The 24,774-nt window shown below is 41.4% G+C and overlaps 2 protein-coding genes across 2 annotated transcripts in view; one reads left to right on the top strand and one right to left on the bottom strand.

The window, feature by feature from the left end:
- Window positions 1-211: 211 nt before the first annotated feature.
- Window positions 212-3,640, bottom strand: LOC308112789 (ninjurin-1; the record flags this gene model as incomplete). The annotated part of the gene is made up of 2 exons (XM_080468552.1): window positions 212-354; window positions 3,448-3,640. 2 exons carry the CDS (start codon window positions 3,638-3,640, stop codon window positions 212-214), a joined length of 336 nt encoding a protein of 111 aa, XP_080324678.1.
- A 5,857-nt stretch (window positions 3,641-9,497) lies between these two features.
- LOC308112788 (serine/threonine-protein kinase WNK2) overlaps window positions 9,498-24,774 on the top strand; it is a 41,798-nt gene continuing 26,521 nt past the window's right edge. Inside the window, exons 1-2 of the mRNA XM_080468551.1 lie at window positions 9,498-9,837; window positions 10,409-11,248. Of these exons, the coding sequence (XP_080324677.1) occupies window positions 10,601-11,248 (648 nt within the window). The 5' untranslated portion in view covers window positions 9,498-9,837; window positions 10,409-10,600. The remainder of the gene's footprint in view (window positions 9,838-10,408; window positions 11,249-24,774) is intronic.

Raw genomic sequence — 24,774 nt, 5'->3', positions numbered from 1 at the left:
GGGTGGGGACCGCGAAGGTCAGGTCAGAAGTGGACCAAAAAAATAAAAAAATCTGCTGACAACATGGATGTCTTTAGGAGCAACCTGCACAGTGAGCGGGGAGACAAAATACCAGTTTAAATGGGGGGGGGGGGGGGGGGGGGGGTAGTGAAAGAGGGGGCTGAAAAGAATGTATGTGATTGGCAAAAAAAATTGAGAGAATACCTTTGTGTTAGTCGCTGTGGTTCGGGCGATGGACTCCAAAAGCTGTGATGAAGATGTTCACAACCACGATGATGAAAACCAGGCCTGTGGCCACACTCTCCATAAAATTCAGCCGCCAATGCTTCTGCTCATCATTCAGGTCCCACCGAACTGTGAACAACACCAGGAAACGTACTTTTCATAACTCACAGACTCAATAAGCAATAACTCAAACCACTGTGATCAAGTTTAGTCAGGGATTCAAGCCAACTCATTATAACATAGCTTCAACCACAAATCTTTACAAACTCAATTCCGGGTTTGAATAGGTCAAGAGAGATTCCTCAAATGATTCATCTTGACAAGAAGTTATGAGGATAACTAATGTTCTTTTCTTTTCTTTTTTTACTGATGGGATGGTTCAGTAAATAAAATGGCATGAACTTTACTTATGTGTGTAATAACTCCCTATATGCTTAATCCCCCGTCATATTGACAGGTTCTTAATTAATAGTTAACTTGTGACCAATTAAACACTCAAGTAATGTTTTCATGAAATAACATTGGAATAAGTGAAAGGTCTGGAACCTTTTTCATTAAAAGAGCCTCACTCCCTTCCCAAAACAGCTTTTGTCTGGAGCCACAAAACATAATTAACCTTCAAAATGAAGATAAGACAGGAAATGACTCAGTCCACATTGAATTCAAATGTCTCTTTTTACTCTCAGACGTTTGTTTTGGAGGGATTCATGGATGTAGTTAAGGAAAGCAGAGAGGTGGTTGATGTAACCGTGGAGGAGGGAGGGAAGACTGAGATGGAGATTATCTGCTGTGGCAAAAGACAAAGAAAAGGAATTCATCAATAGTTCGAATAGGCTCAGGAGCTCAACCTTAGTCAGTAGCAGTAAAAGGCGCAGGTGACGTATGCAGATTTCTGAAAATGTAAATAGCAACCCTCCATCCCTTCATCCGCCACTTTATCCAAATAAAAGACAAATCCCAGCTGATATTGGGCGAAGGGCAGGCTACATTCTGAATAGGTTAGCGTATAGAAATGTGCTCACACCAACTAACACTCTAAAGTCAGCAACTGGCACATAAATATGTTCTAGAATTTTCTGAAGAAGGCAAAGTATGCTGAGAAAATGTAAGCAAGCACAGGGAGAACGTGCAAACTCTGTGCTGAAGGGCCTCAGCGAGTTATTCACCCTGAGTCTTCAGCCGGTGAGGCAAAGGTCATGACCTTTATACCGTCACACCACCTGATTTATTGACTGTGGTCATCCCTCAGTGAAATTTGACTGCGCACACACATAATTATAGAAAACCAACAAAACATCCATCAGTCTTTTATACTGCTTTATCTAACTGAGGGTCATGGCGCATTGGAGCCAATCCCAGCTGATAGTGGATGGAGGCACAACACATTCTGAACCGGTCATCAGTCCATCGCAGGGCTGACACAATAACACACCATCACAATGTTGTTTGTTGATTAAATAAATGTACATTTATTAAAATTGTTATTCTTTGGTGTCAGATGCCTTGAAAGATTTGATAATGTCACACAGGCCAAATTAAAAGCATCAAGTTGTCAGATTCAGTACAAGATAAATATAGAGGAGGAATAAAAAGTCATTAAGGGTATCTTGTATTTCTATCATTTTTTTTGTCTGCTTTGATTACACAGAATCAGGCGGAACCAACTGATTCATGGTGTGACAGCAACGCGATAACATCAAGGTCATCATTACTGACCTGTGATTAATGTTTAAACTAAAGTGTAGAAATGTTTGCGTAGGGGTATAGGTGTGTGAGTGTGTCGAGCAGCGATGACTCTACAGGCACATGTTACGTATACGTGCATGTATGTGTGTATTTGAGGACGATTACCAAAGGTCAAATGGTGTAAGGACCCTGCCTGGCTGTGTGTGTGTGTGTGTGTGTGTGTGTGTGGGTGTGTGTGTGTGTGTGTGTGTGTGTGTGTGTGTGTGTGTGTGTGTGTGTGTGTGTGTGTGTGTGTGTGTGTGTGTGTGTGTGTGTCAGTGTCATCTGCATGGGTGGGGGCAGTCGTGGGGTTCTGAGGGCGGTATGTAGGCCGCTCACATCACGCACCACTGGCTCCATTACCAGAGCTTGATCAACGGGAGAGGGAGGGTGAGGTTTGGAGTGGAGGGTTTAGGACAGAGAGGGCAGTGGGTTTCAGAAAAGGCAAAGAAAATGAAGAAGGAAAAAGAAAGAGTCAAGAGAATGGGCGGTGTTTGATATTCTGGTGGAGGCTGAGGAGGCGGGGTGCTGGAATCAGAAGATTTGGCGGAGGTCGTGGAGGGGAAAGGGGTGGGGAAAAAAAAAAACCAATGTGGTGATCCACTTCTTGCTGACACCTGAATTCATAAAGATTCACGGCTCAGTGTGCACCTCTTAACTGTCAATTATAATCAAGATGATTAGTAATGATTGTTGTGATTTTTTGTTTTTCAACACAGAACAAATTAACTCCCTGATAAGTATTAACTTGTTTTTTTTATTTTGCAGGAGACAGAAAACAAATATTCAGCCGGGAGTGCCATAAACTGCTGGTATCATGAATATTTTTAGATCATTACATGGAGGAGGAGGGAGATACTGTGCACACGTTACTTCTTTTCTCAGATTCGGTAACCTCATGTGACAAACCTTTTATTTACTCATCCTGCCAGTCAGTTCAAACTGGCTAAAGTTCATGATCGTCCTATTTAGTCTGTAAGCGAAAACTGAAGAAGGAATTTCCTGCTAACCTATTCCACAGACCTTTTTCATTCAACACAAAATACGAAAGCTACAATTAGACGTCACAAAACTCAGTGGATGTGTGTATAAATGGCACTTTTTAATATTTGTTTATTCATTTGTTGTGATTACTCCTTATATCAGAACATATAAAGACATGGCCAATGGCACATGCTGACACATTTAAACACATATTACATTGAATTTATGATCCTCCCTCCCTCGTCTCCCACAAGTGCTGACAGCGCACTAAAACCTAGTGAACTATGACCTTGTGTCAGGCCCGGTTTCCATAGTTACAGCAAGTGTCCCGCTGGTAATGGGTTGTTTGTTGAGAGTCAGCGGACGTGACATTGGCGAGGGGGGATGCACTGTGGGGCATAAGGTGGAATACAGAGAGCTGCAATCTGAAAGATGGGGAGGAGGGGATGGAACATGAAGAGCATAGAGATCCCTGGTATGCCAGAAGAAGTCCAGATTTGTTTGTTCTCTCACCTATAAAGATAAGCACAATCCCAACTGTGACCTGAAGACACAGGGAGATGCTTATTAGGGTGATGGTGGGTGCGTAAAAGGGAAAGTTTGGCCCCTGCTCCAGCACAGCCTTCAGCTGGGAGGCGTTGGCCATCAGCAGAGCCACATCCAGCATGCTCTCTGCTGCACTCTTCTTATTGGCGTACTGGTTCATGTTCAGAGGGGCTGCGTTTCTGCGCCAAACATCTGGATATGTGGCCTGGGGGGGAGAAGAAAGTAACTGGCACAGAGATCATGTTTATGCATTGGAGATAATGCCTGGAAATAAACAGCGAAGCATGCAATGTGCTGCATATTGTTCTCCCAACACAGCAACTGAGCGGCATATTGATGAGACTGGCAGTCATTTTGTACTTCCTGTGCACTGATGGTGAGGATCTGGTTATCATTCTGACCTAATTAGAAGCGCAAGCGGCTATTGCAGAGGAGTGACCATTAGTGCAGCAAAGAGAAACTGAGGAACTAGTAACAGACCCATTAACACATGGCGAGAGAGGCTGCACACGAGGGTGTGTCTGCAGCTTCAAATGACGCCTTTCAGTCTCAACATTTTCTCCTTCCTTTGCGTCTCTTAGCAGCGAGTTGGTGCAGATTATTTGGTTCTGTGAGCCTGGACTGCGCTCTGTCTCTCAACCTACTATTCTAGCGTTTGTTGACTTTTCAGATCAAAGCTGCCTGTGTAGTGTAAGTAAATATACTGGTAGTGTAGAGTAATGCAATGACCCTCCAGTCACATCCTGTTCATATCACAGCATGATTACAGAGTTAGCTGCAGAACAGGGCTGAATAAAACCAAGAGTTTAACTCTAACCCTCATTTAATGACAACCGCTCACCTCAATGACTCTCAGCACATTGTTCTATATTAACAGTATAAACTTTAGCAAGGACTTAAGAAACATAATGAGTAGTTATCGATGATGGATCAGTAGGTGCAAATTAAAAGCACTTAAGAGAAAAATAAATCTCACACTTTAGACCTTATTGATTTGTGTGTGGGCAATGATTACATAACATAGGATTTGTTGGGTCTGTGTGTGTGCATCCATTCTAGTCCTATGGGCCTTTTGCCAATAAGAAAATAAATGCATACAGCTAACTCATGGAAAAATTCAATATTTCCCTTGTGCAGAGGAAAGCACTCTAATTTAGAATGACGGCAAAATGTCTTCAATTGGAGCACTTCTGCAAAACCAAATTCCACTAACGTCTACTTTTCAGTGACGCCTGGCCAACACCTGAGCACGATCCCAAAAAAGTCAACAGCACCAAGGCCAAAATCTGAACATTTACAATCTTAGCGAACAAGAAATAATCAGCACTCTCTTCCTGAGTACCAAAATATCCTCGATGTTCTCGCAACACCCCCCTGCAGCTGCACAGAGCGCAGTTTGTCAGAGATTAACCAAAACACAGAGCTGGTACGAGTCGTCTTCCCTCTGCTCCCAGGATGAAGAAAATAGAGAAAAGAAGAGCTGCACCCTCTAATTTGCTCGAGGGGTAGGCCACAGCTGAATTACAACGTCTTAAGGAGATTCACAACAATCTGCTGGCATCGGTTAGGTTGTTGTGTGTGTGTGTGTGTGTGTGTGGGGGGGGGTACAAACTGCACAGAAGGTGTGGTCCTTGAGGTGGGAGAAGAGCTGGTGGTATGAGTGAAGTAATTCTGATGAGTTTTTATCAATCCTGTGATACTAAACAAACCGTGATTAATTCACTTAATAAGCCAAAGCTTTACGGGACATGGATCACACATGTCACTGGGCAGGTTCTTAATCTGGCAGTGAGCCTATCAGTTTAGATTTTATAATTTGTCACAGTTTATTGCGAAAGCTGTAGAGACGTGTGTACAACATCCAGCAAATCGCAGCTCTCAGAAAATCTGTAGTATGTCTGCAGTGCCACCCATCAGAATAAAATTAAAAAAAAACTTTTTTAGAAGCAAAATATGCCCTTCTATAAAGCGTCATTGTGTAGTAAGGTGTCCTTGTGACTGTGATTTACACCAAACGTCACAAATGGCGCTCTGTCATGACGTGTCAGGGTCAGCCATTCTGCTCTCAAACACTGACACAGGCCTTTCAAAGACCGCCCTTTATCCCAGAGTCAACAGACCACAGTGAGATAATGCTTGTTGTGAGAACTCAGGTTGAAAACATGGAGTCACTGTGTCTAGAAACAGAGCCTCTTATTTTTCTCCCAAAATCCCCCTGAAAAAAACGTGTAGGTTACAGTGGCGTCTGTTCACGATTCAAACTATTCATCCTGTCCAAGTCTTTACCAGGTATAATCCTGCTGCCTCCTCCGATCATATGGCTGAGAACATACAGTAACCATCACAACTGAGGTGACAAGTAGGACAAAGAATATGTGACATGGACAAAGAAACGTATTCGAGAGCGTACGTATCTCATCTGGGGAAAAAAGGGAGATAACCTACATTTGCACACTATTAGAGACTTTTGTTTGCCGGAGAAACAGAACGCTTGTCAGTCACCCAGCCATTCAACATCTATTGTTATCTAAAACGAAAGAAAGGTTCTCATTAAATCAATCGCTCTGTACGGGATCTTGGTTTCAATGCTTATTTTTGTGATGAATTATTCAAGCTGTATTTCTTGTCTGAATTAGACTCGGGGGACAAACGGAGGGGAGAGACGGAGAGAGCAATGAGAGGAGGGAGGGAAGATAGTGAGACTAGGGGAAGTTGTTTGAACTCTCATTAATGCACCACGGAGGAAAAACAAGATGGATTTGGATAATAATATTTATTATATCCCTGTTTTCACAGAATCAGATCAGGTGTCAGGAATATTGGACTTTGTGAAAATGAGATGGGGGGGGGAAAAAGCAAATTTATTCATTTAAATCATCTTTAAATAATTACAGTTATTTGCTGTACTGACAAATTAGGATTCATTCACATTCATTGAAAAACAAATGAATGAACTGAAAGTGAGCAATAAATATTTCTTAAAGAGTCCATGAGTTGAACAATTCACAGTTATTATGTTGTGTTTTTGGGGTATTATTTAATCAATCTCTAGATTTGTGGTATCAATAATGACATCAATTGTGGGATGACCTTTTTCTGCAGTATTAGTACCATTTGCTTTATCAGGGCTGTGAAGGGATGTTCATCATGATTGGCTACTGAACTTGTCAATCAAAAATGAAACATACCCACTATGCTCACTCTATGCAAAACACTTTTGCAGTAAATATATGAATATAATATCCATAATCAAATATCACTCATACTCCATTACAGAGGGTTTTCAAACATCTTTTAAATGCCAATTAAATTAAATTTATGACACATTATACATTTCAGTTTTAACTTGGTATATTAGTTTTCAAAGGCACAATGCAGATGGAGGATGGAAATATCAGCCACGGGTCCATTCATGTCTTTCGGGTGATAAAAAGTTTCACCGCACACTCCAGTGTAAAAGTCTTTTAATCTTAGTTTTATTTGAGAAGAGTAAACCTGAAAAGATAAGCTCAGAACAATGAAAACTTCTTTTTCATTAAAGACTTTCACTCCAAGGGGAGTGAAGTTGCTTCTGCTTACAACCTGCAACCTAAAACTTTTTGGACAGGCTGTGGTTTCTAAATTAAAGGAAAAAAAGAAAAAATCACTGTAATCAAAAGCTAACTAAGGTTGTGGCTGACTCCCAAGTTGAAGAAATGAACCCTTTCACCTTGTACACCTAATCCTAAACTTTTTGCCTTTTCCCACGTCGTCACACTGACTGATTAAGGTAAGCGGAATATCTCTGTGTCACTTACTGAGAAACCACTGCTTTGTACTCTTAAGCTCTGTTTCTGACATGAAAAGCCTTCACAGCAGAATTGCTTGACACCACTTGGGACATGTGGAAACCCTGCATTTATTATTCAATTAACTGGACTCACTGCATTTGAGCAAAATTATGAAAATATCCCATTATCCCAGTGACTGCCCGGCCGCGTGTCCCCCACCCCTTTCCCTTCTTTTTCATACATAAGCACTTCTTCTCGTCCCATCCATCATGTCCTATCAGCAGCCTTCCTCTCTTACTCACCTCAAACCCTGGCCCTCCTCCAGATGAGGATCGACCCAACAGTAAATCTAATTTCCACGATTCTCTGTAGAGCTTTTAGTTTTACAGCCTTACACAATCCAAAGCAAACATGGCTGTTTCAAAGCAGTTCTCTTTCCAGCTGTGGCACCGAATGAAACACTTTTTAGAATCTTAAAAGCTACTGCTTGTTGTAAAAAAAAAGACGAGATAATTAGAAAGGAATGTGCCAGTGCTGTGCTAAAATGTAACACAGATTAGTCTGAGATTTCAGTGCAATGCAGATGTGACTCTTGCAGTCTGCATCTGAGATCTTCACTCCACAAAACAGCCATGGATTGATTTCAGCATTATTGATTCACACTGGTGGGGGGACACATTGTAAATGAGATCAATTTCTCATTTTATCGAGCGTTGAGGGTTTGAGGGTATTATGTTTTGCATCTGTTGGCTGAGCTCTGACAGTCACCAGGAAGTATCTCTGGCTGCCTGGGTCTCTCTTCCTCCAACCTGGTTCCCCATTCACCGACAACACACATTTATCTGAAATTAAATGGTGTTATTAAAGACAGCGACGGAGGAGATGAAAGAGTGAAGTCCATTTCCTTGCCCTGTAAAACTGGATGCTGGATGCAGGATAAGAACTGCATATTGTAATTACTCGTCAAATGGCAAATTTAATTGCTACATAAACCATAATAAACACTCTGCAAGCTTAAGCAGTTGTCCTGCAACAATGGAGCTGTTGCATGATGAGGAATGACAGCAGATGAAAGTAAAACTGTGTGTGCATCTGTGTTATGTCTGCATTTAGGCCAACGAAGTGGAAACAAAGGAAGGCGTTCATTATTTATAAGGTCACTCAGGTGCCAACAATAAATACTTCAGTCCTCAGACTGTCATTTGACCCACCGTGCATGCAACAGACATGAAGATCTCTGTTTAAATGTTTTCTTGTATTGACTTGTTTCTCTGTGTTTCCGTTCTGACAACATCACTCATATTCTGAGAAAATGTATAGTTTTTCCTCTTTCCTGCAACTTGAGACAAAGGATGAAAACGCAAAAAAACCACACAAGAGGTGGATACTTAAACATGATCACCTTACATTAAAAAGGAACCGCTCATGCAAACTGAAACACTTTTGTCAACAACAAAAAAAGTACTTTATAAGCTTTATGACTGAATGGCAGCAGCACTCAAGTTACATGCCGCATAGCATCTATTATTTTAACTTTGGATGAATTTAGCTCTATATTATCAATGCACAATTTAATCTATCCATTATACAATATTATCAAAGAGAACTTCAGTGAGAACCTGTTGTTGGGCAGAACAATATTACATCCAGGTCATATTCAGAATATTTCCTTCTTTTATTATGAGCTGTTCAGATATAACACTCAGCCTAGACAATTCAAGAGTCGAGGCACGGTGCAGGATTTCTCTATTTCCTTTATGAGAAATGGATTGAAATGATCTTACCTCCGTCCCACCTCCCCTGTTGCTGCTGCTGCTGCTGCTGTCCATCATCCCCTCTACCTCAGCAGCCTCCCTGCAGCTCTGGAAACTGAGCTGCACAGAGAGTGAGAGAGCTGGAGGACAGGACCTGCAAGCATAAAGACGGAGCCATGCATTTTATTGAGATGCAACATTATTATTTCTGATAAAGGAAGACACGTGATTAGGCCAGAAAAGGGCGTGTGGAAATATCTTTTTTGTAGAGATGACAGCAAGCTTTTATTTATTTATTTATTTTTGACATAAGATTAATTGCTTTATATTTTCCTTGCATTGTTTTGTCTTTCGGTGTGGGACATGTTTCAGTGCGGACAGGGTGCCACTGGGTGCTCCAGAGTGATGAGTAGGCTGCTCTGCGCGGTGTCCCGGCTCGCCGTGTGATTGGTCGGGGTCTCCGCATGCTTCACCAGGGGCGTGGAGGGGAGCCGAGCGGGCTCAATGGGAAACAGACTGCTGCGGCTCGCTGCTGATGCACGGACCTAAACTAGGAGAGAGAGAGAGAGAGAGAGAGAGAGAGAGAGAGACGATGACAAGCGAAAACAGCTGTCCGTGTGAGTTAATTGCCCAGGAAGGGAGCGCAGGGGGAACAGAAAATGCCTCCGTGTGTTGAAGGTATTTCGAACTAGAGCCGCCCCGCGGGCAGCGCGTGCAGCGAGCGGAGCGGAGAGCCGCGGCCCCGGGAAGCAGCAGACGGGAGGGATGCCAGGACCCTGAAAGGAGATAACATTTACATTTTTCTTCCATCCATCTTCCTCCTCGTTGGCACGGTGTGTGTACTTGGCCTGACTTGAGTGTGTATTTGTTGTCGGTGGTTAGCGGCAGCTCCCGGACATTAGAATGGGGAGAATATGCAGTTAAGGGCGTTTTTTTCTTAATGTGTGGTTTTTTTTTTAAAGTCCACCTTTCTGTCGTGGACAGCCGGCGAACGTTAGCGAGGTTTCACCGATTAAAAAAAAAAAAAAAGAAGGGGGAGCTGGCAGGTTTCCTCTCCGCTGTCTGCTCGCTTTTTAAAACGAGCAACGTAAGTAATATATATCCCCTTCATTTGTAAGTGAAAACCGAGCGTTTAGCGGTCTTAATTAAATGTCCGCGTTAGCGGAGGTTAGCTTGCCCTGGACGTGTAAACTTGTGTTTGTTAGTAGTTGTTTGTTTTTTTTGTCGTTTACCTGGACGACAATCATGGCTTCTTCTACCATTTAACTCGTGTCTTCCCATTCACCCGCTTTTAATGTCTCCAACTAACTCCAAACCAGTCGGTATTTACACGCAGAGATCGCTATGTTTAAAACAAACAAACACGCCATTTGCCTTTATTAACTGGCCACATCTCTTCCACAGCTCTCATATCGGATGAGATCCCGTGTGTGTCATTCATCCCTGAGCTGTTGAGGGCCTCTGCTGGAGAACTGCGTCACCGAGTGGGCGCTGCAGGTATTCATCTGTAAATCTGCGCGTTGGAGGGGAAAGTCTGGCCATGGCAGGAACCACCTGGAAACCAAAGTGACTGAATTTTTTTTTTCATTCATCGGCATGGAGCCGGAGTCTAATTCAAGCTCTGAGGACCACAGAGAGCCTAAATACCCCTCCGTGCCCAACTCTGAGTGCGAACTGCCCATAACTGTTGCTGAGGTCATGAGTGATGGGAATGTCAACCTTGTGGACTCGGTAGTGAGAGGTGGGAGTGACCCGAGTGCATATCCATCCTCCAGTCATCAGAGGAATGTGCATCAGAGATTCATCAGGAGAACTCTGTGGTTCTCGGACGCAGAGGAGCAGGCCATTGAAGCACTTGAGTGTGACAACAGGAGTAAAATCCTCAACATAAACCTGCGGACAATCGTGGATAGGACTCGGGGGACGAGCGGTGGGATACAGGAGGGTTCCAGCACTGAGAGCCAAGGTGGGCAAAAAGACAGTGCAACGGAGAGCGCCAGTGCCGACGAGGAGAAGGAGAAGGGTGGAGATGCGTTAAACGTTGTATGCAGTGATGGTAGCAGAGCTGCCATAAAGGCTGCTAGTGAGGAGAACGAAGAGGAAGCAGAGATGAAGGCCGTCTCCACATCACCAGGAGGAAGGTTCCTCAAATTTGACATCGAGCTGGGGAGAGGATCCTTCAAGACGGTCTACAAAGGCCTGGATACTGAGACCTGGGTGGAGGTGGCCTGGTGTGAGCTGCAGGTATAGTAATGAAGTTACGATTTATTTTTAAAAAGCATATTTCATTTTTTTTTTAAACTGTCTATTTACTGTCCATCTTAAAGCTGAAAGCCCTTTTTAAATCCTGTTTTTTGGTGTAGTTCCACTACAGTCAATATAATGCATCCATCAGTGATTACTGTTAGTGGGGAATGCCTCACTCCCTCAGGATGCCCTCTACTTGTACTCCTCTCTGTTCTCAGACATGAGAGTATAACGGAGATGTCTTTCGGGAGCTGTCAATCACAGCTTCATGGAGGAGTCGACTAAGTTGTAAATGGGTTGCCCACTAATTTTTAAATGGCTCATGCAGGTAAAATGATTGACATGCCTAATCTGCTGAGGTGCAGTGATCAGCGGTTTTGCAAATGCACAAAGGGATTCTATTTTGCATCATACTAACATAAGAAAATCACAAGCTTAGACTGTAAAGGTATTAACTAATTATTTCTGTCCTTTTGAGACTCTAGCAGGGATTATCTTTCTCTCCCTCTCATTCTCTCTCTCCCAGGAGGCTTAAGAGGGACTATAGGAACCATAACTGGCCCCCTCAAAGAGAAAACACCTGTGCAGTGATTGCTTTTTCAGCATTCGCTTAAAAATAGTTTGTGCATAATCAACTTACAATTTTCTCTCGAAGCCTTCCAATTGATAATCTTTTGATGTTACTGGAGTAGACGGGGCATAGGGACAATTGCGTGCACTCTCCCGCAGCAGTGTGTCTGCATGTTATGAGTGTAGCTCCTCTCTACATCCCACCCTCTGTGCAACAGGAGGTAGGCAGACAGGAAGCAGCTAAAGTGAGTTGTCGCCTGCTGGGAACAGTGTGGCGGTCAGTGACCTCGATGAATACTTTGCCTATGGAGCTGAAAATGCGCTGCGCCAGTGAACTGAGATGAAGTGATACAAGCTGCTTTAGGAGTTCAAAAATAACCAAACCTGTTTTTTCAGAACTGTGGCCTCACAAGACTGACACATCTTATCTCTTCAAAGATAACGTGCCATTGATGAGTAATAAATAAAGATGCAGTAGGTGGGAGACTCTGTGGCTTAATTTAAGTGATATCATGCAGACTGGTGACGGTGAGTGATCCAGTAACTCCCTCAATTTGACAACACCGGGCTACAGTTGAGCTCAGCAGATAATCACAACTGCATCAGGAAGCAATTTAAAGTATTTTATTTTGCCCTGATGACACATACAAACTGACTCAAGCAGACACTCTCTGGATGTTAATCATAATGCTATTGTTTGTCTCTTTTGTATAGTATTGTAGTCTTTAGCTTTTACCACAAATCATTGGATTAGACAAACACTATCCAGAGCACATTGGCTGTTACTGTGTTTACAAGGTGGCAGTGATTTGATTCACCATTTTCATTGTGATTTACTGCATTTTAAATTTCAACTAACAACATTTTTAAATTATGAAACACAACAGCTCTGGCAAGTCAGACAAAAAAGCAAAACTTGAACCTTGATTAGGTTGAAAGTGCTCTTCAGTTTGTAGTGTGCAGTTAAGTTTGCATATTTGTTAAATAATTGGTCAATCGATTGACAGACACTTTTTTTTTTGTCCAAATTATATAGTCACTTAAAATTTCTTAAAGACTCCAAAAAATGATATTTTGGATTTACATTTTTGCCTTTTTAAAAGAAAAAGTTAATGATTATCCAAATTAATATTATTCTTCAACAATAACCTCATTGTCAGTACTGCAGGCGTTTTAGTGTTTAGAAAAGACCATAGGACATAAAGCTGCACTTGATGAGACTTGATGAGATCTGTATCATGCTGGGTAATTCATTCATGGGCCAGCTGTCACCCTGAGACTTCAGTCTGCGAGCGTAGAGTTGCACTAAATTGTATTCGATTGTTCTCCTTCCATCTTGCCATACATACGGTTTCTCTGTCTAATGCCAGCAGTTGGAGTACTTGTGTCTCGTCCTTTTCCTTTCCTGAACATGGGCCTTCCTGTGGTCAAGTGGCACATCACTAAGTTACGTAATATAGGGTGACCTGTGCAGATGGACTGTGCTTGTGCTGTGTTGGTTCCAAAAGGGAAACATTGTTAAATGAGCATTAAAAGGTGCTTCATTGTTTAAATGAAAACGCCAGAAATCTAACCAGTCAAAGTAATCGTGGGCAACAGTGTGTTGCTCTGATGTTGAGGTGCTTTTTTATTTCAAGAGGGGACAATCATAGCAAGGCACTCTCAAGTGAAAAAGCACAGGTATCAACAAGTCTTGAGTTTGCGCCTAGAATAGTTGAGATTTCACCCCCTTTGTTATGCATTTTAACTTCTTCTGGTAGCAGGAATGTGATGTCAGCCTCGTCTTGCTAAGCTACCTGTCTTTATAACACACGAGACGGACGAGCTTTCTGTGAGAGATGAAGAAACATGAGATACGACTCTGTGATTTTCCACCGTCTTTCTTCCTTCCCATGGTCACATGGCTCCTGCCTCGAAATTTTAATCTGGTCTCGTGTTTATTTTTTTCTGCCTTTCTACCACCCGCCTCCTTTTCTCCCCCCTCCTGCCCCCTTCCTTCCATGCTCATCTCCCCCACATCTCTGTTTCTGTGCCAGGCGGTTGGCATAACACAGATGGCCCCGTCTTAGCCATGGATGTTAATCTGAGAGAAGGATGCCTGTTGTGACTTTTTCATTGTTGAGAAGAAGGGATGTTTGTGCTTCTGTATGCCCCGTCTCATTCCCTCTCTAGTCACTGGATTGTGTTTCATTTTAACTTCATAAACTTTTTGGTTTTTGCCAACTGCGGTTCTGTGTGGATTTTTATCTTGGTGTAGAATGCTGTATGCTCACTCGAAGACACAGTTTACTTGTGACTTTCTGCAGACTTCCTTGTGGTATTTGGCAGTGAGCTTGTTGTTCTGTAGATTTAATCTGGCTCGCAAATTGTGAATGTAGATGCCACAGCAGTTATATCAGCCTGTGTGTCTTTGCTTAAGATTTTGCCTTCCTCCAGCCAAACAAGCCCACTAGATAACCTCATGCGTCATGAGGACCGAGCCTTGATTCCTTCTCTGGCTTTTGCTGTAACGGATTAGATGGAATATGTTATAGGATGATAATGTGCTTTTTAGCACGTCTAATCACTGTCTCTTCAGGTTAACATGTGTTGGCCTAACAATTCCACAACCACTCAGTTGGAAAAAAGAAAACAACGCTTGAGACACCCAAGTGGGTCATTGGTTATGGCCCATTTGGCAGTGAGAGACCGAAGGGCAGCTAGACTGGATGGCTGTGGCTTATCAGTGTCTCCATCTTCAAGCCCAACCAAGTTCCTGTATCGCTTAGCCAATTGAAGAGCCTGAGGGGAGAGAGGCAATCCTGTTGAAGTCAGAGTAGCTCCACCAAGCATAGTGGAATAGGCTCGGCGATTAAAATCTAGATCTGACACATAGGAGGCAGATAGTGGCCAACATTAATTAATACACACAGTCACAAAAGATAAATGAAGTAGTTTGAAAAGACATAGAAAAACTCCTGAATGACAAACTCTTTGCATACACGTAAGTTGAAATGGTCTCTCTTTGTCAGTGGCAAATAAAAAGTAAGTCTACGTGATGTCTTCACCGTTAAAACACAGCTTGCGTAGAAAATATTTCTTGGCATCTTTTTAGTCCCGTCTTTCACCTCTTGTCCCACTTTGTCTAAAAGGGAAGAATGCCATGGGTAAATGCTCCAAAATCAGCTTCCCTTTCATCTTAAGCTAATATATACTTAACTGTCTTGTATTTTCATGTTTTGGAAGGGTCATTGAGAACACATGTCTGCGCACACAGCACTTTGAGTGGAAGTGACTTGGGAATCCAGAGTGTTTTCAAGTGGGGAAAAGCTCTCCACCTCATTTACTGCAGTTTAAGAGGCTGCAAGCAGAGTTTTTGGTTACTGAGGCTGTAATGAGAGTTTGATGACTATCCACGGGATTCAAATGCTTCCATAAGTTGAATTGGTTATGCAGAAAAAGCTCATATTTAAAGAGAAGTGAGTAAAAACTTAATGTTGCAGTGGATTTCAGAGCCACTTCAAGAACTACTTCTGAAGCTCATATCTGACCAACATTATGTTCAGTAGTTTCTTTTATGATAGTTCCAGTTCTGTGTTTTCATCTCCTTTAGATTCAATGAAAGGACGAGATGTTACAGTCCCGAGTATTGCACCACTACTAATTCCATGGAGAGTTAGTTCTTTTAGAGTGGATGTGTGTGTTCATACTGCGTCTTTGTCATTGAATTTATTCATGTCTTGATCCTCCTTACCTCATTAATGTGCAGTATCGTTTTCACATAAGCGGTTCATGATCCATCTGCCTTCATTGTTTGGATGACAACATTTTAGAAAGAAATGTTTGTTATCTTTCTCCTGATGCAATAAGTGATTTTTGTGGCAGAGCCTAAACACTCCAAAGATGAGCGATTGTAGCAGATTACTTATCGGTTGGTGTCTGTTTACTGATTGACTAGCAGATTGGCTTGCCACAGAAGTACCAGGAGTGGATACCTGACCTATTGTGAGCTGCCTTGTTTTGACTTGAATACCACAGCGGTCAGACATTTATTGAAGCTGACACACTTCGCTAGTGCTGCACTGTAACAGTTTATATGTTGTGGTTAGAATAGAAAATTGTCCTTGCTCTGCTGGTACATCGGCCTGTATGCTGGCTGAATGCAATGTTGCTGTGAAGGTTCACTTTACATTAGAAGATTGACTAACCTGACCTTCGACCTCCTCCTTCCCTCCCCCCAACAATACAAAGTGTCACAAAGGCTCATTAGGACCAGTAATCCCTTTTGGAATTTAAGAAGGTTATTTGTATGAATAAACCTGGAGCACCTTTATATCCTGTTTAGGCCTCCTGCTTAGGCTCTGTGGTATGAAGACAAGGGTTACTTTTAATACACACTCTGGTTGACCTCTGCATCACTAAGATGTTTATGCAATCGTACATATGTCCTTAATGTGGCATTTCCGTTTAAATTTGTCATTACTTTCGACGTTTATTGATTATTATGACAGGTCAGTCATGATGCAAAGCCTCTTAAGGCTCCTTAAACAGTTTTTGTTCATATTGCTTTACTAATAAAATGGGTAAAACTAATTGCATTATCACTGCGTTGTATGAATATTTCACATCTTGATCTTGGGATTTTTATTGAAATGGTTTTTCTTTAAGGATTTTATTCCAGGCTTATTATGGCTCAAACACGTGAGCTAATGATTTGTGCACTTTATAGACCAGAAAACTCATAATGATCTCAATACTTTTTGTGATGAGTGTTTGCGTCAAAGACATTGTTAAAGAATGAAAGGCAGTTCAAGGGTTTTTTATTTTGGGTGATATTTTTAAGGAATTGGAGAAATTGACAAATATTGCTTCTCAAGTTTAAAAAATAAAAGTCATTTACAACATTAAGAATACTACAATTTCAAAAATGGTCCCAAATGTTCCATTCCTTCCTTATTGGGTTTATTTAAGTTTACACCTGAGACACAAAAACCCCCCAAAAATATGTTTCTTTCTTTATCTTCTATCTTTTATTATAGGAGCTCTAAAATCGATGCAACTGCGCTGAACCTGTCATCTACACGTCTGTACAAAACACAAGTTTTATGTTTTGATATTTGTAGCTGTTCAGACTTGAGCAATGAGACCTTTCATTTACCCAAGAGAGGACTTCCACCTTATCATTCCACAGAGTGCATATCTTTCCCCCAATGTTTGTCTAAAGCCTTAGGAAACTGTTAAAGCCTTTTGTGGCTATTGGTTACAGGTGAGAGATTGTCTATGCAATCCCAGGTAGTACAATGTGGAAATGTGTTTATTCTAGAAAATATGTGGCAACTCTGGAAAACCTGCAGCAAATGATGTGGCATTCTGTTGAAATTGCATTAACTGGAAAAATTGAGAGATCAAGCAATACTCCTTAATAATGTGATTTAAGATTGTTGATTGAACTGCAATTTAAAGTTACTTATTCAAGTATATTTTTTATATCAGGATAGTATATTTATCTATATTACTTGTGTGAACACGACCCTGTTGACCTCGGCACATTAAGAATATGGTTTCAGGGTGTCAGAGTTGTTTTGGGGAATTTGACCATGTAGGGCCCTAAAAGTTGACACTAAAATTATACAATTAATTCAGAAATTTAAGGGCAACCAATGAATAGAAGTCAAGACTGGTGTAATGTGAGACCTTCTTTTGGTGCCAGTTAAGTCTTGTCATAGCATTGTGTACAGTCTGAAGACAGTCCAATACTGATTTGTTTAAACAAGTACCAAGACTGTTGGTATAATCCAAGTGAGAAGAGATAAACGCGTGGATAATCATCTCAACTTCAACTTTGTCACCAGCAGTTTGAGTTTTGGGATTTTTCTGAAATGATAAAAACAGTTTCTAACCAGCTGTTTTGAGATTGATGCTCCAACATCAAACTGTCGAAGAGGACACAAATTTCTAAGACTGGATTTATCTGAAGATCCTAGAAAGCTGATGCGTTGTCTGATATCTGGGATCAGCTTGTTGGGAGCCATAATCAAAGTTTCAGTTTTCTTATTGTTTTACTGAATGAAATTGTTTAACCAATGCTTGATTTCTGTCAGAAAATGCAGAGTTTAAAAAAAAATGCCTAACATTCAGAAGGTTTGAAAGAACAATATATCTGAATGTCATCAGCATAGATATATTATTTGTCTTTGAATCAGTGGCTTGGGAGGCAAATGTATAACGCCCTTATATGTGGGGCCTTGGACATGTTGCTGAACATTAACTATGTAATGGGAAGATGAGTTCTGCAGCCATATTGGAGGACATGTCATCGATATTGAGGTTAAAATCTCCCAGTATTAACAAATTCTTCTATTTATTAATGGATGATTTAAAAAAAATAAATAAATAAATAAAAAATCATTAAAAGTCTTTAAGACTCTGGCAGCATCAGGAGATCAAAATACAATAAAAAGAATTTAGTTATCATCTGAATCATCTGTAACTCAAATAAAGAAAAAGAGTCTGGGCTGATCAGCCTGCATGTGGATCTGTCCTGAAATACTTCAGCCAGACCTCCACCATGTCTAGAAAAACCAAGAAACGATGGATTCGCCAGCTGGGCCTATGTCCTTCAGGTGAATAAACTCCTTGTCTTGCTGCCATGGCTTAGTCAGGAATATAAAGTCTAAAGATTCTTTTGTCAAAAGTTTGTTCAGAATTAAGGATTTGTTCCTAATAGAGTGAGCGTTGCGCAAGGCGACCTGGATCAATAAATCTATCGGCGCACTCCACAGCTGACGGTCCCGGCACTTGAATCACACACTTGCGTACACCGGGCGATGACTCCCATAGCAGGTGAAATCATCAACAGGACGATGTTGCCACCATCAGAAAGGAGGACGGATGGCACACACAAGGCGAGCGACTCACTGTCAGGCCAAGAAGTTGTAGCAAGCACAAGCAGGGTTGAGTCCTCCTGGTTCTCATTTTAAGTTTCTTCAGAGTGAGACCCTCACGTGATGTAAAGTTGCGAGTGCTCAGTGAGAAACACACAACTGAATGTCGAAACATTTTTCCGTAGTTGCCATAGAGGCTCTCCAACTTATCTTTAATATTTAAAATTGTACCCCAATCATAGATATGATCAGCGGAGACGAAGCCATTACAGAAAAGGGGAAATTTTTAATTAAACTCCTTAAGGATAAAGCTACACCAGCAAGCCAAAGCGGTGGCAAAGAAGAACATGGGAGGCGTCTTGCTCAACCATACCCATCACATATGTACACCAATGGTCAAATGTTTTATCATTTATATATGAAATAATTTTTCACCTCACTGACTATTTAGTTCCATTGCCTTACTCGAGCAGTTTCAAGTTTCTTTCAGCTCCAACGTCGTCTTTTTACAAAATGTTAGTAGTAGTTACATGTACGTGTGACCCATTTAGTGGCTTAGATGACATGGGTCAATTTTGAGAAAAGTGAGCGTAGGAATTAAGTGAGAGGGATGCTTTTAAACATTCCACGTAGGAAACAGGTTTGCTTGTGTTTTTGCCTGTGTAGTGTTTAGTCTGGGTCGCAGTATTTTGCTGAATCAAGGCTGCCTCTCTCCCACACTGCAGCAGCTGATAAAGTATTCAAGAGAGAGTTCTGTGCCAAGCTGGCCAGTTCGACTCAGGACATCTCTACCCAGCACACCACTCTCACTTTTTCAGTTTTATCTTTGCCCCAACCATCATCATCATCAGAGGCACATGTGTCAGACTTCCCACACACTCTCACTGGCTCTCACCAGTCCACACTGGCTTTATTCAGCTTCATGCATTGACATGAGCAATAAGCACACTTGAGAATATTTGTCTCAAGTTCAGTCCAGATGGGTAAAATCCCCGCCAAGGCGACCATAGCTGCTAATTTAGCTGCTCTAAATAATTTTTTACTACAGCTTCGAGTGTCTGTGTTGCGACTGGGCAGGAGTGTGTGTTGAAGATGTCACTACCAGCTGTTGTGTGTCCAGTTCTGCTGGGCATGAAGGGAAATTATGCTTTTTGCCCTCAATAAGAACCTGATTAAAATGCTGCTAAACTGTAAAAAACATAATGAACGATTATGCAGTATTCTATAAGAGCATAATATGTTTTGAAGGTGTCTCGTGTCAGATTTTACTTTGAAGATCAAAAGTATTGATTGATAATGAAATAATTAACATGATACCCTGTCAGTTGTAGCAATTGTCTTTGCCTCAAGAGATGCAGTCGGTTATCGACTACTTTACATTTTATTTTGAAGCAATGTTTAATTCAGAAATTTGAAATGATCTTGTATCTCACATTGAACTTCAACAGCTAATTTCAAATGTATAAAGTCTTATGCCTTATTTGTTGAAATGCTTCAGGTTCCTTTTTAGGAAAATCTCTTTGTGAGGTCCATGTAAGAAAGAAAACATTAGACATTTATATTTGGCTTTTATTTGAGCGTTGTCAAAAATCTAATATTAGTCTGGCTGTAAGCTTGATGTAACAAGTCAACAATTGTCATGGCTGCTGCCTGAGCGGTGTTGGATTTTGAGAAAAGACGTGAGTCATGAAAACTTGCTTGTCTTTGCTTTTGTGTAAAGAATTCTTTGCTTGTCAGCCAACATTTATAGCGAGACGGAAAAGAGGTTTATAGGTTTTGTGCCCTAATTCGCATTGGCTCAATCACAGTTGGCTAGACACTTTCACGCACTTAGAAACCCATCCAACAAGCATGAATACCTTCACTGCATTACACTTTTCCGCCTTTTGTATTTGTTCATGCAGCCATTACAGAATATTTTGCGTTTCCCTGTACTGTGTGTGTCTGTCATAAACTTCCTCCTCATCATGTCTGCTTGTCTCTTCCCCATCATTTTTTGGCTCACTTCTCTCACACTCAAACAGGAAAGTAGTCATTTGGTCACAGTCTGATTATTGTTTTACTGTCACAGTGTCTAAGTGGCTTGTCATCTTAGGTGTTCTTGTCTTTTGGCTCTTTCTCATGCTGAGCTTGCTCTCTGCCTTTAAGACATCTCCCCAACCCTTTCTTGTTTAAAATATTATACATTTTCACCCTGCAAAGTGCCTGTATGTCATTTTACACAGCATGGGTGTGCCTTGGCTGTATGGCGCTGCTATAACACTTAGATCTAGATAATGGTGACTGGCACAGCTGCTGGTCAAAGCATCCTGCAGACATGACGGATGGGACACAATTCAGCTGCGGGCAGTCTGCTGGCTCATGGCTCGCGTTGCACCAGGTTTTGTTGCAGCAGCGGAAGCACTGCAATAGTCATCTGTCACTAAGAATGGGTGCAGAGAGTAGCCTAACAAATTACAATGTCTCTTTCAGCCTGGGACCTTTGGTTTATTCCACGTGATTCCCAACATCCTCATTGTTAAGATGTCTAAATACACTGAATAAGACACAGCCATATGGGTGGTGTTCCGTAATGGTCTGACCTCCAATATAGAGAATAGGTCCCGCATTGATCAAAAAAGCATCACATTCTCATTGTGAGTGAGACTGAATTCAAGCTTTTCATTGCAGTGTTAAAAAGCTCTACTGTGGCCTGTTTGCTCCTTGATTTTTTTTCTGTGTTAGCATGTGTGTGTGTGGGAGTCCACTTATATTTCTGTAAGTACTGTACATCCTGAGGCGGAATATTTCCTTTCTAAATCTTCTAACTCATGTGTTGTGTGACACTGAGTTTGCTTGCTTTAGTTGTCTAGCTTTTCTCGTAAAACTTGTTGACCAGTTTTTTAAATACAAATCTCTGTCACACAATTGTTATTGAGTCCAAATGTTGCTAATCTGCTTCTTGTTAATGAAGGATCAGGATGAGGCTGAGTTAATGAAGGAAATCTGGAAATGTTAATTAGGAACACAAAGATGTGGATAAAGACCAACGAGACGTGGTGTGTAATTTGGCTGACATAAATGGTACTAAAAAGCTGAAACTGGCTAGTCTCTTAATGCGTTTAGTCTCCTGCAAATGGATGCCACAAGTTCACTGACCTATTTGAATTTTAAGTAATTACTAGACTTTGTGTCTTCAAGACTAATGTGAGAGTGAGAAACCTTGACTTTCACTGTGCGGTGTTATCTTTCCACTTAGCTTTACTTCAGTTAGATGCTTGGCCATTTATTTTTTGATCCAGTGGAGTCTTTCTCTAAAATCTCTCTGATATACACAACTCTTTCAAGATTTTATGGGGGTAATACTTTTTTATTTCTCTATGTGAACAAGAAAAACTTGAGATTTCAGTGTCGGTTCCTGTGGTATTTCAACTGTTTCACAAAATTATCGTAAGCCAGCCACTTTGCTGTTATTTCTATATGTATTAGTCAGCTTGTGGAACAGGTACAACAGTATCTTTACCATGGATCCTTCAGAGAAGTAGCCTGCCTTAACACTAAGCAGCACCACAGTACACTGAGAACAGTGTGATTCCACTTACAGGCTTTCTTTTGACAGTTTTTCTGAAGAATAAATGTAATTACTTTGAAGGAAAAAATGCCCAGAATTTAGTTTGTGATTAAGCTATATTTCAGCTCCTCTACCTCTATAGAAATGAAAACGCACGGGTTGGGCCTCTCATCTCTTCATGTCAGGTTGTCATTGCCAGCAAATCTCAACAATCAACAATTTCATCACCCCTCTTGGTGAAGGTGTTATGGTATTCATTTTTCAGGTTATCACATAGCAGACAAAATAAAACTATCCTGTATGGCTGATGGTCATACACCCATTGGCTTGAATCAGTCAGCAGACATTCGGAAACTAGATACTGTATATGATAGTTTCACTCAATGCGAGTTGCATCTGGGCAGTTAATAAATATCTGCATCTTCAAATATCTAGATTCAGTCTGATTTGGTACAAGCCTTGTTTGTACACAGTGTTAATGTTTGTCATGTTGTTAGAAGATGAAAGGTTGTTTTTCAGAAATTCCAATTTCATGGCGAATGCTTGCAGAGCTCTGTACTGTCGGCCAAGTGCTGGTAGAGGTTGAACACCAGGCTCTTCCAGAACTAATTTCACCACAAGTGTGCTTATTGTGAGTTTGTTGAAATACATGTGTTTTCTCTGCATGAGTTTGATAGACCAATTATCAAGCTTGATGAGAAATGGTGAATATATTGTGCATCGTTTTTTGCCACATTAGTCTTCAATGAAAACCTCTCATATCTCTAAATGCTTGTCTGAGATGTTGTACTTTGGCAACATATCTATTGTATATGTATATATAATGTACTTTTGAATTAAGCTTTATTGTGTAGATTATTTACAGATTAACTCTATAGAATCATACCATCTTTGCTGGCACTGAATAGCAAACAGTGAGAGCGACGATGCTGTACGTTGTGTAGCATAGCAGATCTCAATGCCACGTTTACTCCAAACTAAGGTTATATTCAAGCACTGCTTCACCCGACGAGTTATATTAAGCACTGCTGACTATTTCAGTAGCCATCAAGAAACCAGCTAAAGCCTTTTATATAAAGTCAGTAAGCTCCTCTAACTAAGAACTGCAACACTTACAGCTTTATCGCACTTGCCCCCAGATCCTCAGGTAAAGGGGTGATCTCCTCACAATGAAGGCTCTTTGTTGTTAAATGGACAGCATGCAGTGAATTCAACATGTGACATTATGCCATGAACCTGATTTCAACACATAGTTTCACAATTTCATGGGACACTTGACCACAGAGTTCCCAGGACAGAGATTTTAATCTATTACCTGGTCTCGTCAGTTCCCAGGCGCCCACTGGTTGGTGTCTCATTCTGATTGGTCTCAGTTGAGGTACCAGAGCTACAGACGCAATAGAGTTGAAGACACAGATATAGTCGGTAGGAGCAATGTGAAGCATAGCTATACAGATTGCTTCCTTCTATTGTCACATTCTATTTTTCTGTCCTGGCTGCCCGATATAGTGTTCTGTGTGTGTTTAATCTCGCCTGGGTGGCTGCACGCATCGCTAAGGCCAGCTGAGCCTTTTCTTTAGCATACACTTGATAAGATTACATGGATATGACAGACACTGAAAGGTTTGTTTGCTCTGTTTGGAGTCTAAATACAGTTTAATGAGTCATACCTGTGAAGATGTGTCCTACCTCACAGTAACTATAAACAAACTTAAGTCTCATCTCTTGATGAGTATGTTATGCTCTGTCTGGTGTGAATTTAATGGCGTGATATCCTTCTGCTGTCTAGGATGTATATGCTCTGTTTTCTGTCTATACAGTGAACAACACCTTCCAGCCTTGTGAATTATGCAGAAGCCTTAATGTCTACTTAAAGGGAAAGGTGTGGGGGGATTGAGACTTGAAGGAGGCTCCTATTTTGGAAAGCAGCACAATTCCTGAAAGATGAGGGGGAGCTAGAAAGAGAGGAGTGATGTGGGGAGATGAGGAGAGCATTGCCCAAAGGGAGGAAAACGCTGCAGTGCTCATTGGATGAAAAGAACGCCCTTGGCTGTCTGTTTCACTCCTCACTGTTGCACTTTCTGACTCGTGTTTTAGGTGAACTTGGACCACGTGCTGCTCCGGTGCAACAAAGAGCGCATGGGGATAACCCAGCCCAACTTCGGCTGCCCCAGCCTTGCATTGCTCAGCTTGCTTCAGTAGAAAGAGTTCTCTGCAGAACTGAATTATTCATGGGACTTAGAAGAGTGCAGTGAAAATCCCCACCCCCCACACACTTGCACTGAAAACCTGATATGCCACATTCTCACGGTTGCCTTTCTTTTATCATCATATCACTGCCCGACACATTGCATCACAGCACATCTTGGTCCGCCGTTAATTTTTAGGCAATTCACCTTGATTTGGCATTGCCTGTTTCATCGCCGAGGGAGTCAACTGCAGTTGAATAATTGAATAGATTAGATCCGGCTAGGCTGTGTTCATTGCATTCCTCTGACAGTGTCGTCCGTCTCCGTTTCTGTGAGGGGTGGGGTCTTGCC

Source organism: Lipophrys pholis (assembly GCF_963383615.2).
Source record: "Lipophrys pholis genome assembly, chromosome: 8".
NCBI classification, from domain to species: Eukaryota; Metazoa; Chordata; class Actinopteri; order Blenniiformes; family Blenniidae; genus Lipophrys; species Lipophrys pholis.
Note: the sequence above shows the minus strand (reverse complement) of the source record. Positions and strands in the feature narration are given on the sequence as shown.